Source organism: Microtus ochrogaster, linkage group LG8, assembly GCF_000317375.1.
Source record: "Microtus ochrogaster isolate Prairie Vole_2 linkage group LG8, MicOch1.0, whole genome shotgun sequence".
Classification (NCBI taxonomy): domain Eukaryota; kingdom Metazoa; phylum Chordata; class Mammalia; order Rodentia; family Cricetidae; genus Microtus; species Microtus ochrogaster.
In genome coordinates this window covers 23,701,027-23,717,000 of record NC_022033.1, presented here as the reverse complement: position 1 = coordinate 23,717,000, position 15,974 = coordinate 23,701,027, and the positions used below count along the sequence as shown (strand labels likewise).

The 15,974-nt window shown below is 45.9% G+C and overlaps 1 protein-coding gene across 3 annotated transcripts in view; it reads left to right on the top strand.

Moving 5' to 3' along the window:
• Cbfa2t2 (CBFA2/RUNX1 translocation partner 2) overlaps positions 1-8,711 on the top strand; it is a 94,960-nt gene extending 86,249 nt beyond the window's left edge. For all 3 annotated transcript variants that reach the window (XM_005363102.3, XM_005363101.3, XM_026787099.1), the window contains one exon: positions 4,345-8,711. In XM_005363102.3, coding sequence (XP_005363159.1) covers positions 4,345-4,641 — 297 coding nt within the window. In that variant the 3' untranslated portion in view covers positions 4,642-8,711. The remainder of the gene's footprint in view (positions 1-4,344) is intronic.
• Positions 8,712-15,974: the final 7,263 nt, after the last annotated feature.

The window sequence follows — 15,974 nt, the reverse complement described above, 5'->3', positions numbered from 1 at the left end:
AAAAAAAAAAAAAAAAGGTAAACCAAAATAATAATTCTTTTAGATTCATTATAGTCTATCACATACACACAGTATATTGTTTTAGCTTCCATGAAGGCGGAGTTTGTCCCAGTTACAGCTGTAGTGGTTTCACTGTGTGCAGTGAAACCTAACTATGTTTGTGTACCTCTTTTTAAACCTCACAGTAATCTAATTATGGAGATGTTGATTCTCAATTTGCCGGAGTGGCAGATAAGATAGGCCTTCCAATGCCCTATCCAGGGCCCAAGATTCAGTGATGCTTCAATACAATGAAAAATTGCAACTGGGCATGATGTTACACACCTGTAATCCTAGCATTTGGGAGGCTGAGGCCAGTGAGTTTAAGAGTTCAAGTGAGCCTGGTACACATAGGGGAAAACAGGTCACAAAGAAGAAAAAAAGATGGAAAGGCAGAAACATTGTGACAGTTCAGTCATACCCCTGCCTGCCGCCTATCCCCCCGTACTAGGTATTACATTTATGGCCTTTATTTGGCAAATGTGCTACCTCTTAATTGCATCCCAGTCTTTTTATTGTTTTTATTTTGAGACATGGTCATGCTGAGTTTATAAAACTGCCTTTGAAGCCAGCGTCCACCTGCCTCAGGCCCTAGAGGAGATGCATACATTCAGTCCTAGCACTAGTGTATTTGAAATCAATGAAATTTCTCTGTGTAATTATTTTTTTTGAGGCAGGGTCTCTATGTAGCCCTGACTGTTCTGGAACTTGCAATGTAGATTAGGCTGGCCTCAAACTCACAGAGATCTACCTGCCTTTAAGTGTTGGGATCAGAGATGTACACCACTACTCCCAGCCTATAACTTTCATTTTAGTCTTTAGTCTTTAGTTTTTTTTTAAGGGTAGTGGATTTTTTTTTGTCGTTTTTCGAGACAGGGTTTCTCTGTGGTTTTGGAGCCTGTCCTGGAACTAGCTCTTGTAGACCAGGCTGGTCTCGAACTCACAGAGATCCGCCTGCCTCTGCCTCCTGAGTGCTGGGATTAAAGCCGTGCGCCACCACCACCCAGCGGTAGTGGATTTTTGAGACCTGATCTTTCTATATAGCCTAGTCTGGCCTGGTACTGTGTAATCCAGGTTGTTCTTGAAATAAAGGCAATCCTTCTGTCTCAGTCTCCTCAGTGCAGTAGATTTACAGGTGTGCAGCATCATGCCAACCTCATTTTAGTCATTTTTTAGGCTTAGAACATAAGGAATAAGACTATAGTAGCTATAATTTTAAGCAGCAAACTAAAAGTAGCCTATAGGTGAGATGTGTGCCAGCATGGATCCTGGCAAGTTTACATTTCAAAAGGAAGAACAGACATCTTCAGCATTTGGTGAATTGGCAGTGGACCAGAAAGGAAAGGCTGATTGTCTTGCATTTCATCAAGAAAATCCTGCTGAATAAATAGCAGTTTCTCCATTTCATGCGAAACTGTGCAAAACAGGAGAAGCATGCTACCCCCACCTTCTCTTCACAATGACCTCTCATCATTAAGGAATCAGTTTTCTGTATAGAGGGTACAACTGCCCTGTCCTTTTGACCTGGTAGCTTTTGTGAAGATAAACTGAGTGCACAGTGTTATAGTATTCAGTGGTGTGTAAACAAACTATAGCACCTCCTACTTTTGTCAGCCTGGGCTTCTTTTCTGCCTGGGATGATTTTGTTTGTCTGTTTTTCCCGAGACAGGGTTTCTTTCTGTAGCGTGACTGTTCTAGAACTCACTCTGTAAACCAGGCTGGCCTTAAACTCACAGAGATCTACCTGTCCTCTGCCTTCTGAGTGCTGAGATCAAAGGCATGCGCCACCACTGCCCAGCACATTGCCTAGGGTAGAGGGACAGAAAGACCTTATCTCTCCAACAAGGCATGTTCTGTCTCCAGCTCCAACTTTTCTGGCAAATATAATAAATTAGCAATTGACTATGAAGTAGAGAGTCTTTTTCTCCTGTGGGCCAGGGCTGCCAAGAGTTCTGAGTTGGGATCCAAGGTTTTGACAAGCCCCAGATAATTCTGACAGAGCTTACGTGAGATGCTGACATAACCAGTGGCTTCTGCTTAGCAAAGGAGATCCTAGAATCACAATCCTGCCTCATGTGACTCCTGACTCAGGAGCTTTCTGACCTTCCCACAAGAACCACAGAAGAGCCAAATCTGGGGCTCAGGTTTTGAGAAATGCTAATTTGAGGGGGTGATCAAAGAGTAAACAGTTTCTTTTGGGGAGGCCAAGTGTTGTTCTCGAGATGGGGTCTTATAGTCTAGGTTGGCCTTGAATTCACTATATAGCCAAGACTTACTTTGAACTCCTTCCTCACCTGCTTCTGCTGCCCAAATGCAGGGATTATAGTCAGGCACCACCAAGCCTGGCTTAAACCCTTTGTTTGGTTCCAAGAAGTTGTCTCACCTATTACCCAGGCTGGTCTCAAATTAAATCTTAGCCTCCCAAGTAGCTGGAACTACAAGCCAGTGCCACTCCTTTGCCCAAGTTCTCCTGACACTAACTGTATTATACCTGCACGTTATGAGCCTATCTCTGGGTGGAGACTGCTACTTTATCCTACATTTCATACAGCATGAAGATATCGTTAATGACAACCAAGATGGTGGCTTGGTGCTCCGACCTGGTTTTTAGATGTCATTGCAGACACCTGAAGGGAGAGGCAGTGTATAGCAGGGCTCCTGGCTTGTTCCTCACAAGTGCCATCAATTTGTTGAGGTATTGCTCCTCGGCAACCCATCAGACTCATAGTGTTCCAGAGACTCTGGAACACATTTTGCCTGAAAATGTATGAATGTAATGTTAACAATTATGTCTGTTCTCTAATTATGTCGTCTAGCAAGGTTTTACTGTCCTTATAGTATATTTCTTGAGAAGCCTGAATTAGAAGAGATCTGTAGTCTTTTCTGTTTTTTTTTTTTTTTTTGGTTCCCTGACCGGGAACCGAATGTAGTCTTTTCTGATGTGCTTTGAAGTAAGTTTATTTCTGGAGTATCAGGGCCTAAGTAGACCAGACTTTAGGCTTTAAATAGCCAACCCTTTGATGACATTTAGCCTTAGCACATCTGGGCCTCAGTTTTCCCATCTTACAATGCTGGGAAAGAACCAGTAGGCCTGTTTTGTATTCTGGTCAAGCATCCTGATTTTAGGGAGAAAGCTGCCTTGTTCCTTAGTTAATGTTGTAGTCAGTCTTTGAGATGGACTTCTGCCATTCTGGTGGCCTTGCAGGCAAGAAGGCAAATTGCTAAGTCCTTAATGGCTTTACCAGACTAGAATCCTTAAAGCAAACAAACACTTTGTTTTTGCAGTGGGGCTGGGAGTCTTCCTGTGTAGAGCATCCATATGTCATTGCTGCATTCCTCCCAGAGGTAGTAAAGGACTTGGGAGTCAATGATGGAGCTACACAGGAGTAGGTTTTTTGTTTGTTTTGTTTTATCTTTAATGCTGCCTTTGCTCCCAGCTATCTAGAGGTATGGTGGTAAGTTATGTATTTAGTGACATAGTGGCTGTCTTGCTGCTTTCATGGCTGCTACTTGAGCTCTCACCAAACCTTGTTTAGCTCTTATGTTCTATGGTAGAATTACTGTTCTTAACTGGTGCTTTCTGCTGAGCCTCAGGAGTATTTACCCCCGCTCTGAATAAATGTAGCAAGCAGTAAGGAAACTCCCCGAGCTCTACTTTAGGTACCTCAGTGTTCCGTGGCCTTGACAAGTTGCCCCTCAGCCCCTCAGCAATATGGCATGACAGCAATGGGAATAGGCAGAGAGGACAAAGGGAGCAGTAGTCCAGCCATCTCCCTTTCATCCATCCTGGTTCCCTGGCAGGTACTTGGGGGTGGGGGGAATCTGTTTTCCTATATTCCTTTAAAAGTCTGTTAAAGGATCAAATATTAGCCAGGTGGTAGTGGCTCATACCTTTAATCCTAGTACTCGGGAGGCAGAGGTAGGTGAATGTCTGTGAGTTTGAGCCAGCCAGGGCTACACAGAGAAGCCCTATCTCAGGGGGAACAAAAGATCAAATATTGTCAATAAAAATGGTAAAGATGGTTCCTCCATTGGTTGCTATAGAAAATGTTTGTTCAAGCCTCATGTAGATTTCTTGTCTTTCTCCAGAAGGGAATTGTGAGACCTGGGCCAGGTGACATGTGCCCATGATCCTGGTGTTTGGGGGTGGGGGGAAGATAGGAGGATCAGGAGTTAAAGGTCATCCTCAGAGGACTCACCCACAGGTGTGTAGCTCCACGACCCTTGCTCTACCATGCAGATGAGAAGTGGCAAGCCTGACCCTCAAGATATCACCAGCCACTAACTGATGCCTGTGTCTTGCAGAACTGCTGGAACTGTGGCCGAAAAGCCAGCGAGACGTGCAGTGGTTGCAATATTGCTCGCTACTGTGGTTCCTTCTGCCAGCATAAGGACTGGGAGCGGCACCACCGCCTCTGTGGCCAGAGTCTGCATGGCCACAGTCCCCACAGCCAGAGCCGGCCACTGCTCCCTGGAGGGCGGGGTTCAGCCAGGTCTGCTGACTGCAGTGTGCCCAGCCCAGCCCTGGACAAGACCTCAGCCACCACCTCACGTTCCTCAACACCTGCCTCTGTGACAGCCATCGATGCCAATGGACTCTGAGCCACAGACTCCACCCACCCTGATGACCACTCCACGTGGCCGAATGCTTGCACCAGGGAGCTGGCAATTAGAACAAGTGGCTGTTGAGTCATCAGCAAGAAGCGAATTGGCAGAAAGCATCCAAGAGGCACTCCATAGTTTCTCTAGGATTGCCACGTGTCCCTTGGAGAACTAGTGTGTCATTCTTTCCACATAGGAAGTAGCTTGAGCTGCATCCTCCATCCATGGCTTTCCTGATGTTTCTCTTCCAGCCAAAACTGATATATCTGGCCGCTTCTCAGTGTAGACCACCAGCTCCCCTGACTCCTCACATCAGCAGATGTCAGTAGTGTCCCACCAGGCACCTGTGCCACAAACCATCCATAGGAGAGGTCTAAAGGCTGGTAGCAGGCTACTGAAGGAGACCTTTTCTCCCCCTGCCACCAAACAGTTTCTTGAACCTCGTCCCACCCTCAAAAGACAGTGAAGGGTCTAATAGACCACAAAGCAGTCCTCAGGACTTCTGAGCCACTCAGGCCTGCTAAGACACCCAGACATGCCGGAAAGAAGCTACCAGTAAAGTCTCTAGAAATGGTTAAAAAAAAAAAAAAATGAAAGCAGTCTTCCCCAAGCATCACAGATCATTCTGGACAAGATTTTCCAGCCTGCCCAGCTCCATTAGTTTGGAACACCCCTCCCCCAACTCCAGTGTTTTACTTGATTTTGCTTGTGCAAAAAATAACATCCATCGCATGGATTGGTCTGAGAGAGGATGAAACCATTGTGCTAGTCTTTTCTCTTAGCATGTTGGCCAAACTAAAATATTGAGTGCATCACCTCTTGAAAATGCAAAACCCTCTGCTGCTGCTTGACTGTTTAAACAGTCGTCTTGTTCCGTGTGTCCTTTTCTCTCTCAGACTGCGCATGTCTGAATCACTGGGGGTGTCTCTTGCCCATAGGTTTTGTTTGGTACCTGTTAGGCTACAGTTTGAGCAGTGGTTCCTGACTCTGATGGGACCTGGTTTTGTGGCATTATGCCACTTCATGGGTTCATTATCAGCTGGACGTTCTTAGCCTCTTTTCTGTGTTTTATCTGTGATAGCATTCCTCACAGCTCGGAGTTTGTGAAGTGTGGGAACAGTTTTGAAAAGCCTGAGTGGTTTTTCTTCCCGTCTTCAGGGACTTTTCCAGTTATCTGAGTCTCCAAATAGAATACCATCTGTACCCTGTTTGTCAGGCTGAGTTCTGCCCCACACCTTTTCTACTGCTGTGTGAGGTCTGTGAGGAGTCCCAGGGCCTTGCCCCTACCACTTAGTATCTCCCAGCATCCTCTTGCTTTATGCAGTCAATTGGAATGAGTCACTGACTTTGATCCTGTTGGCCTTTGGAAGCTGTGGTCACCTTCTATACAATGACCAAGTCTGAATACTAGCCCTTGCGCCATAAAAGCATGGATGTCATTTTTCTTGCATATAGTCACAGCTAATTTTAAGATTTTTGAGGCCCTACCTTATTTGAACAAGGATTTTCAGTCTTAGAAACTTAGACAATTAAAATCATGTGTCAGCATAGAATACCCAAGACTCACTGCTTGTCAGACAGCCAAGTGCAGCCTGGCCTTCCCTGCTGACATCCCCATCAGACTGCTGTTGTAGTATCCTAGCCACTGAGGACAGCTCTACTTTACTAGGTAGAGTCAGTACAGACAATACTTACCCCATAACCTCAGACACAAGACTTCTGTGCTACAAGAAGACCACAGGTTTCTGGGAGTCTGAGAATGTCTCCTGGTATACCCTGGATCCATTTTTCATTAGTCTATTGGATTAACACCTAACTGTTAAAATCTTGCAGATATTCAAGGTAGTTAGAATAAAGAGCTGGAACCAGCACACTGCTTCTTACCAGGTTGGAGATAAGTTTCTACAGCAAAAGTCTGGCCTAAAGGTCTACTTTGTGGGCTACATGGTTGCCCTGTCAGATTCTGAGTCCATATTCCTGTTTGGGGCCTGCTTAGTTTCTATGCCCTGCAGATTTGTCTATAAACCTGGACAGTACTTCACACTGTATAGCTCAGTTCTCAGACCTGTCGCTGTCTGACTCTTAAGCGGCATCTGCATACGGCTTGCTTTTCAGATTCAAGGAGTTCCTTTCTGCATTCTCCAACTCCTCCCTAGGAGGAGCAGCAGCATCTGGGTAGGAGCTGGAATTAGATGAGTGAGTCCCAGCTCCCCTTCATTTCTAGTCTGCTAATATGACCTATTGCTAGGCTGGACGTGAACATTACCTTCCATTCATTCCCACCTTTCTATCTTAATAGAAAAGAAGAAACAACTGAGCCAGGCTGCTCAGAGGCTTGGCCTCCGTAGTAACTATTTGGGGAACAGAAAAGATCAGGGCTTTATCATCCTCTACCAAGTGAGAGATAAAATTGGAAGAACCAGACAAGATCGAAGGTAGCCAAACTGGAGTTATACAACCATCCCTCCAGCAAACGGTGAAGACTTGGTAGGTAGGACGCTGTGGAAGCTAGGTTGAGGTGTGACTTACTTAGTGGTGTGGCTAGCATACAGAAGTCCTGGACTTGATTTCCAGAATGACATAATCCAGCCATGGTGGTAAATATCTATAATCTGAGCACTTGGGAGGTAGAAGCAGGAGGATCAGAAATTTAAGATCATCCTCAGCTACGTAGCAATTCTGAGGTCCACCTCAGTTCCATAAGACCTATCTTGACAAAAAGACACATCTAAGGGCCCTGCAGCTCAATCAGATTGACTCATGCTGACAAGTGGTGGTGAGGGCACAGGCCAAGGCACTAAGTCACATGCTGCCGTGGATCTGTGTGGAAACACCTGCCCCATCTGCCCCCCTCAGGTCTACTCAGGGCGTTAGCTGTTATCTTCTGCAGTGTGGTCCCCAGGAAGTGCTTCACGTCTTGATGTCAACTCCAACATCTTCCAGAGGGGATATCTGTATTTTAGTTTGTATTAGTCCTAGCCCTAAAAGATGAAGTGACCCATACCTACTCATAGAGGGTGAAGACATTTTTCTGAGTGGTTCTGGAAGCTGTCTCAGCAAGTATGTGTGGACTCAACAGAACTGCAAGTGTATGTAGTGGGTTCTCTATGGACGGAGCATAAAGAATGAGCAGATGGCCATCGTCCTGGAAACTGCAGACGGGATTGTGGGCTGTGTCCAAATAGGACACATCTTGGAGGCTTTCTTCAGAACTGGACTAGAACCAAGGTTTCCAGGCTCCTGGCTCAGGAGACCAAGCCAGTATGCCTTGATGAATGTTTGAAGAGAACTGCGTGGTGACGTGTTTGAACCAAATGTGAGAAAAGCCAGAAGGAGTTGAGCTGGCCAGTGTGGGCCAGGTGGCCAGCTGTGGAAGATCGTTGACCCAGCAGCTGCTTGGCAGGACCTGCCCACTCGAGTATATTCCTTGTAAAGCCAAAATGCCGAATTACCTGCTTCTGCCTCATGTGTTGACACCCATTTCCAAAGATGATGGAGTACGTGTGAGCCAGGAGGAAGCTGAGGTGGTGGGTGATGATTTGTCCCTCCCATCTCCTTCCATAGCCCAAGAGGTGCTGCTTCCCACTCAGACCCCATCTTGTCAGGCCTCCAGCTGCCCAGTGTAAACTGTCAATGCTTATACCAAATAGGGCATGTGCAGCTGGTGTCTTGTCAGGGACAGCCCAGTCCCTGCTTTGCCAGGGAGAAGCTGCAACACTTGTTCAGTGAATGGCTTAAAGGGCTGCTTGATAGAAGACCTTCATCCCACTCCTGTGGCATTCCAAGTTCCCGATGAGGCTACAAAGGCTCCATCCCTACAGAAAACCAATAATGTAAATAGAGAGCCAAGCTTGTAAGCATGGTTTGCAGAGGTGGGTGATGAATGTGAAGCCACCCGCAGGACACATTTGAGTCTGGTTTTCCTGTGCTGTGTCATTTGACTCAATAGGAACTTTTGTTACTTAACTCTGTTCATAACTTATTTAATGTACTGTATAAATGAACCAAAACTGTTAAATACGTATTTAGTTTGTTCTACTTAAAGTAGTTAATAAAAATGCTATATTCCTTTTCTGACTCAAGCTGGACTAGGTCTGGGCAAGATAGTATATTGGTAACAGTGCATAGGGCACAGTGGCTTGCTGCGGGCTTTGGTATCGTCACGTACCACACACATTCTCTCTTCCCTTCCCAACCCCAGGTCTTTGACGAAGAGCAGTGGGGCTGTGGACAAAAGAGCATGGGGTTGGGCAATCAGGAAGGGGCTCTAGCACAGAAGTCTTTAAGGACTTGCAGTTAGATCCTTCCATGAGCCAGCTACAGCCATCTTCTCTGTCCCCGGGAGGCCTAAGTGGCCATGCTGGTTGCACTTGAGTGCCAGTCATATAGAACAGTGTACAGATATCCTTGCTTCTCTACGCTCTTCTCCACTGAGGATTTTACTAAGAACATTCAGCTACGGAAGGGACTTAGGGTGTATTTTTTCCTAGTAACTTTTGTTATTTCCTTACAAAATTTCAGCCCGGACTTGTGAAAATTTTATTTTTTCTGTACTAGCGTTAATTCTTAATCTCACTGATAACTAATTTGTGGCAATACTTAACTAAGTCTCACTCAGCTTCATTGTTTGGTGTCAGGTGCCCTCTGGAGGACAAAACGGTGCCTGCTGCTTCTGTCTTGAGTTAATTCCTATCCAGGGTGATCCTCTAGCTGCTTTTGCTTTTTCTGGGCTTCAACCTCTTCTGAATCTGTCTCTGTCTCCCTGCCCCCCCCCCTTTCCTAGACAGGGTTTCTCTGTATAGCAGCCAGGCTCTCCTGGAACTTTATAGAGCAGGCTGCCTCAAACTCAGAAATCTGCCTGCCTCCGCCTCCCAAGTGCTGGGACTAAAGGTACCACCACACCTGGTATTTCTGAGGCTCTATCTTATAAGTTCAGATGATGTTTTCTGGGTATATTAGGAAGTTCTAGAAGAACTTAAGATTCAGCCTTTTTCTTGTGCTGGATGTTGCTTGATATCCCCTTAACCTTAAGGCTTGGTTGGTCTTGGCACATTGTGGGACTGTGTAGAACCCTTTATCACTGTCCCTGCTTCTGTAGCTAGGATTCTGCCACCCAAGGATATGCATTTCCAAACTTGACAGCATTGATATCAGAGGTACCAGAGCCAAGATGTATCTATCGCTCCTGTAACTCGGGGTGCTAGCAGTGCTTTTCCCCTGGATTGTGAGGGGGAATGTGGTCATGAGAGAGCCAAGCCATATTTTTGGTATTAGCTGTTGAGTCAAAGATAACATAGCTACAGTTGTAGACCCACAGCAGTTAGGATGGGGTGGGAGAGCAGATAGATACCACTGGGAAAGGGAAATTAGAATAGTTATGGATAGATGGTGGAGAGGGGGTGGCTGGAACAGAAGGATCAAAGGGAGAGGGGGGTAAAATTAAGAGCCATTTGAGCGGTGGTATGAACCTAATACAGTAGGAACTTCCTAAAATATATACATACACCAAAGTGATCTAAATAAAATCACCAAATAATGGAGACAGAACCCCAAATGGCTATCTCATAACCAAGTAAAACTTCCAGTACTGGGATTGTGTTGCGTCTAATTGAGCTGTTGTCCAAAGGAGTCCCATGGGAATCTCCAAACCACCCAGGCTGTTGCCAAGACTACAGGTTGCCCTCCATAAATTGATGGCAAAGCCCCATTGCTGAAAATAACACCTACACAAATCATTCAACAGGGAGAAGTCAGAACTGATGGCTACATAGAGCCTTCACCCCTACTGTCAGTGTTAACATCTTTGATATAGCAAAGTACTCTGCATGCTAACAAAAGGAACATAAACAGCGAGTTGGCCAGCAATCCTTGATCTACAATGGTGTCTTACTTGCTAGATGTGCTAGGGCATTGGTGGCACAAAACTTGTAGCAGGTACCAACTAATACCTGACTTGACTTAAGGCCAACTCGACAAGATGAAACCCATATCCAGCATTACTTTGATGACCAAGAATCCAAGACTAGATAACACAAGGACCTAGAGTAAAACCAAATATTGCTGTTCTAAGAAAAAAAGCATCAACATGATTCCTAATGACCTTCTACTATAATCAAAGATCAGTGCCTTGTTCAGCTATCATCAAGAGAAGCTGTCTTACAGCAGATGGGAACAAATGCAGAGACCCACAGGCAGACATGATGCAGAAAGTAAAACACCTTGGAACACTCAGCCCTAAACAGGATGTCTCCCCTCAGGGCTCAAAGAATCCCATGAAGAGAAGGTGGAAAGAGCACAAAGGCCAGAGGGATGGAGGACACCAGGAACTTAAGGTGTAAGTCAACTTGATCCAAGCTCGTATGAACTCAGAGGCAGCAGGGACAGGGCAGCACCAGGTCCTCTGCGGGTCTGTTGTAGCTTCCAGTTTAGTTTTCATGGCATTCCCGAGCATGTGCATGAACAGGTGTCTGAGTCCTGGGCTTCTCCTGGGCTTCTCCTGGGCTTGTTCCTGCTGTTTGTCCTGTCTTACTTCTGATGTGATAGTTTTTGTTTTGAGGCAGTTTCTCTGAAGCTTTGGAGCCTTTGATGGAACTCACTCTGTAGACCAGGCTGGCCTCGACTCAGGGAGATCCGCCTGTCTCTGTGCCCCCTGAATACTGGGATTAAAGGTGTGTGCCACTGCTGCCTAACTAGTTTTGTTTTCTAACAGTATGCAGAAAGGAAGTGGATCAGGAGGGGAGGGGAGGTGAAAGGAACTGGGAAGATTAGGAGGGGAAATAGTAATCAGTATATATTATGTGGGAAGGGCCTCCTTTCAATAAAAGGGGAGGAGGAGCTGGGGGTTGGGAGAGAGCCAAACAGGTATGGTGGCACGTGTCTCTAATCCCAGCACTTAGAAGTGACACAGGAAGATTTAGAGTTCGAGCTTATAGTGAATTTGAGGCCAAACTGAGGTACATGAGATCCTGCCTCAAACCAGAGATTAGAGAGATGCTCTTCCAAAGTTCCTGAGTTCAATTCCTAGTACCCACATGGTGGCGCACAACTGTCAGGAACCACAGTTCTAGGGATCCGGTGCCCAGACACCAGGCATGTGGTGCACAGATATACATACAGACACCCCCCTCCAAAAAAAAGACAGCAAAAACTATTTGGAGATGGCTCACTGATTCAGAGTACTGCTCTTGAAGAGGACCCAGGTTCAAGTCCCAGCACTCAGCTCACAAGCTCCATGAGAACCAAAGATTCTAGCTTCCAAGGGTACTTGCGCATACATAAAACACACATACAAACAATTAATTGTAAAAAAAAAAAAAAATTCTTTGGGGCTAGAGGGCTGTGCCAGAAGACCTGAGTTGAGTTCCCAGGTCAGGCGGCTCTCAGTCAGCCTGTAACTCCAGCATCAGGGGATCTGATGACCTCCTTCCTCCAGCACCTGACACACATGACAAACCCTCACACACATGAATAAAAAGAAAATGTTTATAGGATTTTAAGCCGGCCGTGATGGTTATGAGGCAGAGGCAGGACTGCCACAAATTTAAGGTCAGTGTGGATCTACATAGCAAGTTCTCGGCCAGTAGGGTCTCCCTAGTAAGTCTTACTCAACCCCTTACTACCCTAGCTCTGTCCAGGGTGCTGCTGTTAGAATGGCTGTTCTCACACTTTCTCCAGCCAGTGTGATTCCTTGAAGGTTCACCTATCTTTAGCCCTCTACATGGAACCTACAGGATTTACTCAAGTAACATCTATTTCAAGAATGACTTTCCCAACTCTTGGGAGGCAAAGGCAGGTGGATTTCTGTGAGTTTCAGCCTAACCAGGGCTACACAGTGAGACCCTGTTAAGAATGACATCTTGGCAACCCTACTTTACAATCCCCTCGTTTTCTCTTTACAAAGGCTGCATCAACAGAAGCTGGTACACAAGGAGCTAAGGCGTTATAAACAGTGGGCACTGTCTAGGTTGCTGCACCTGGCCTGACCCTAAGCCAAGCCCCAGTAACAGGTGTCGGCAGTTCAGGAAGGTGGAGTGGCAGCTAGGTAAGGAGCCAGAACACTGGCTTCAGTACTCAGCCTGCCATCACCTGGTTACTAACATTTCATTGTCCCTAGTACCTATCACAGAGCATGTCTTAGCAGGTTCTGAGGGCAAGGGTATTAGAGGTGACTCTGATTCCATGGCTTTGGCCTGCCATGAGGCAGTGTCTCTCTGGACATCAGTGTGAGGCCAAGGAAGGGTGACTGAGGCTGGGCGTGGCCCGTCAGCCCACGTGTCATTTAAGGAAGAGGGGACCACTTGAACTAGGAGTGGGAAAGGCCTTGAATATCAAACAAGGATATCAGCAGAAAAGGTTATAGGAGCCATTGAAGGTCTCGACTAAAGGGATGTGGTGAGCACAGGAGCGAGCATTGTGAGGCCCCTTCTGATGAAGCTGTGTGTCACTGTCCTGAGCTCTGTGCAATTGATGAAGATGCAGACAGAGATGAGGTGGGCTCTGGGAGTACACATCATAAAAGACCCCATGTGTCCCCACTACCCAAGCCTCACACTCCTACTGTTGAGACTCCAGATTCACAACTGCACCTTTTGGACCTCGTTACTCCACGACAGCATTGCAGCTGCCTGGGGCCTGGCCTCCAATACCTGCTCTTCACTTAGTCCCTTTTGTATCTGTCTGCAGTTCTTCTACCCCACCACCTCTCCAACCACTAAGGTCCCCTGCTTAAACTTGGAAAACTCAGGGCTGGAGAGATGGCTCAGTGCTTAAGAGCACTGTGTGCTCTTCCAGAGGACCCTGGTTCAATTCCCAGCACCAACATGGCAACTTACGACTGCCTGTAACTCCAGTTCCCAGGGATCCCATACCCTCACACAGATGCATGCTGGCAAAACATCAGTGTACATAAAATAAAAATAAATAATTTAATTAAAAAAATAAACTTGGAAAACTCAAACCAAGTCACTCTCATAGAGGACTCCCAGCAGGATAGATACTCCTCCCTAACAGCTTTGAACCTTCATCAAGGGAGCAAGCATACAAGTAGCTTATTAAATAAGAGTTGGACCTGGTAGCAGAGGCCTCTGATCTTGGCATCGCAGGAGACTGAGGGGAATCAAAAGCCCAAGGCCTGCATTGGAAACTTACTGAGATCCTACTACCTAACTGAAAGTTAAAACAGAAGTTAGAAGAAGTTCAAATGGCCAAAAGACACTTAAGGTCATGATCAACTTCCTTAGCGATCAGGGAAATGCAAATCAAGACAACTTTAAGATACCATCTTACACCTGTCAGAATGGCTAAAATCAAAAACACCAATGATAGCCTTTGCTGGAGAGGTTGTGGAGAAAGGGGTACACTCATCCATTGCTGGTGGGAATGCAAACTCGTGCAACCACTTTGGAAAGCAGTGTGGCGGTTTCTCAGGAAATTCGGGATCAACTTACCCCTGGACCCAGCAATACCACTCTTGGGAATATACCCAAGAGAGGCCTTATCATACAACAAAAGTATATGCTCTACGATGTTCATAGCAGCATTGTTTGTAATAGCCAGAACCTGGAAACAACCTAGATGCCCTTCAATGGAAAAATGGATGAAGAAAGTATGGAATATATACATATTAGAGTACTTCTCAGCAGTAAAAAACAAGGGCTTCTTGAATTTTGCATGCAAATGGATGGAAATAGAAAACACTATCCTGAGTGAGGTAAGCCAGACCTAAAAAGAGGAGCATGGGATGTACTCACTCATATTTGGTTTCTAGCCATAAACAAAGGACATTGAGCCTATAATTAGTGATCCTAGAGAAGCTAAATAAGGAGAACCCAAAGAAAAACATAGGCATCCTCCTGAATATTAACCTTCATCAGGCGATGAAAGGAGACAGAGACAGAGACCCACATTGGAGCACCGGACATAATTCTCAAGGCCCAAATTAGGAGCAGAAGGAGAGAGAGCACGAGCAAGGAACTCAGGACCGCGAGGGGTGCACCCACACACTGAGACAATGGGGATGTTCTATTGGGAACTCACCAAGGCTAGCTGGCCTGGGTCTGAAAAAGCATGGGATAAAACCGGACTTGCTGAACATAGCGGACAATGAGGACTACTGAGAACTCAAGAACAATGGCAATGGGTTTCTGATCCTACTGCACGTACTGGCTTTGTGGGAGCCTAGGCAGTTTTGATGCTCAACTTACTAGACCTGGATGGAGGTGGGGGTTCCTTGGACTTCCCACAGGGCAGGGAACCCTGATTGCTCTTCGGGCTGAGGAGGGAGGGGGACTTGATTGGGGGAGAGGGAGGGAAATGGGAGGCGGCGGGGAAGAGACGGAAATCTTTAATAAATAAATAAATAAATAAATAACAAGTTAGACATGACAGTCTACAGTGAGGCAGGAGGATTACCCAAGTTTCACACTCTCTCCAAACTAAGATAAAAAATGAGGTTGAGGCTGTAGCTCTGTAGAATAGCCCTCATGTAATGTGGGTTCAATCACCAGTACTTCAAAATAGTAAAAATAATCAATAACCCCTAACACTTGAAAGGCAGAGGCAGGTGGATCCCTGAGTTTCAGCTATGTAGTGAAAACCCTGCCTAAAAAAAAAACAAACCTGAAGCCAGGCCTAGGTATAGGACCCAGCACTTAGGAAGTTGAGGCAGGACAATCTTAGCAAATTCAAGGCTTATCTGAGGACCTTGTCTCAAAAGTTAACTCAGAATACTGAACAGTAAACATGAGACATCAGATTAAAAATGTTCCCCTTCAGAGGAACTGGCTGAGGTTTTAAGCATCTTTATATTGATGGGGCCAGGTATGGTGATAGGAAGGGCACAACTTCCAGGCCAACCTGGGCTACATAGTAAGCTCTTGTCTCAAGATGCTAGGGAGATGGCTCAGAGTTAAGAGCACTAGCTGCTCTTCCTGAAGTCCTGAGTTCAATTCCCAGCAACCATATGGTGGCTCATAACTATCTGTAGTGAGATCTGGTGCCCTCTACTGGCCTGCAATTATACGTGCAGATAGAATACTATATACATAATAAATAAATCTTTAAAAAAAAAAAGATCTTGTCTCAAAAACAAAGCAAGGGGCTGGCAAGATAGAAAACCTGAGTTCAGTCCCCAGAACCCTTATTTTTAAAAAGCCGGGTGAGGTTGAGCTCTCAGTGGTAGGGAGGTAGAGACAGGTGGATTCCTGGGGCTTCTTGGTCAGCCAGAAAAGCCTCAGCAAGTTCCAGGTCTTTGAGACATTGTCTTTAAAAACAAAACAAATTAAATTAGTACCTGAGGTTGCCCTCTGGCCAATACACACAACACAAAGACGGTG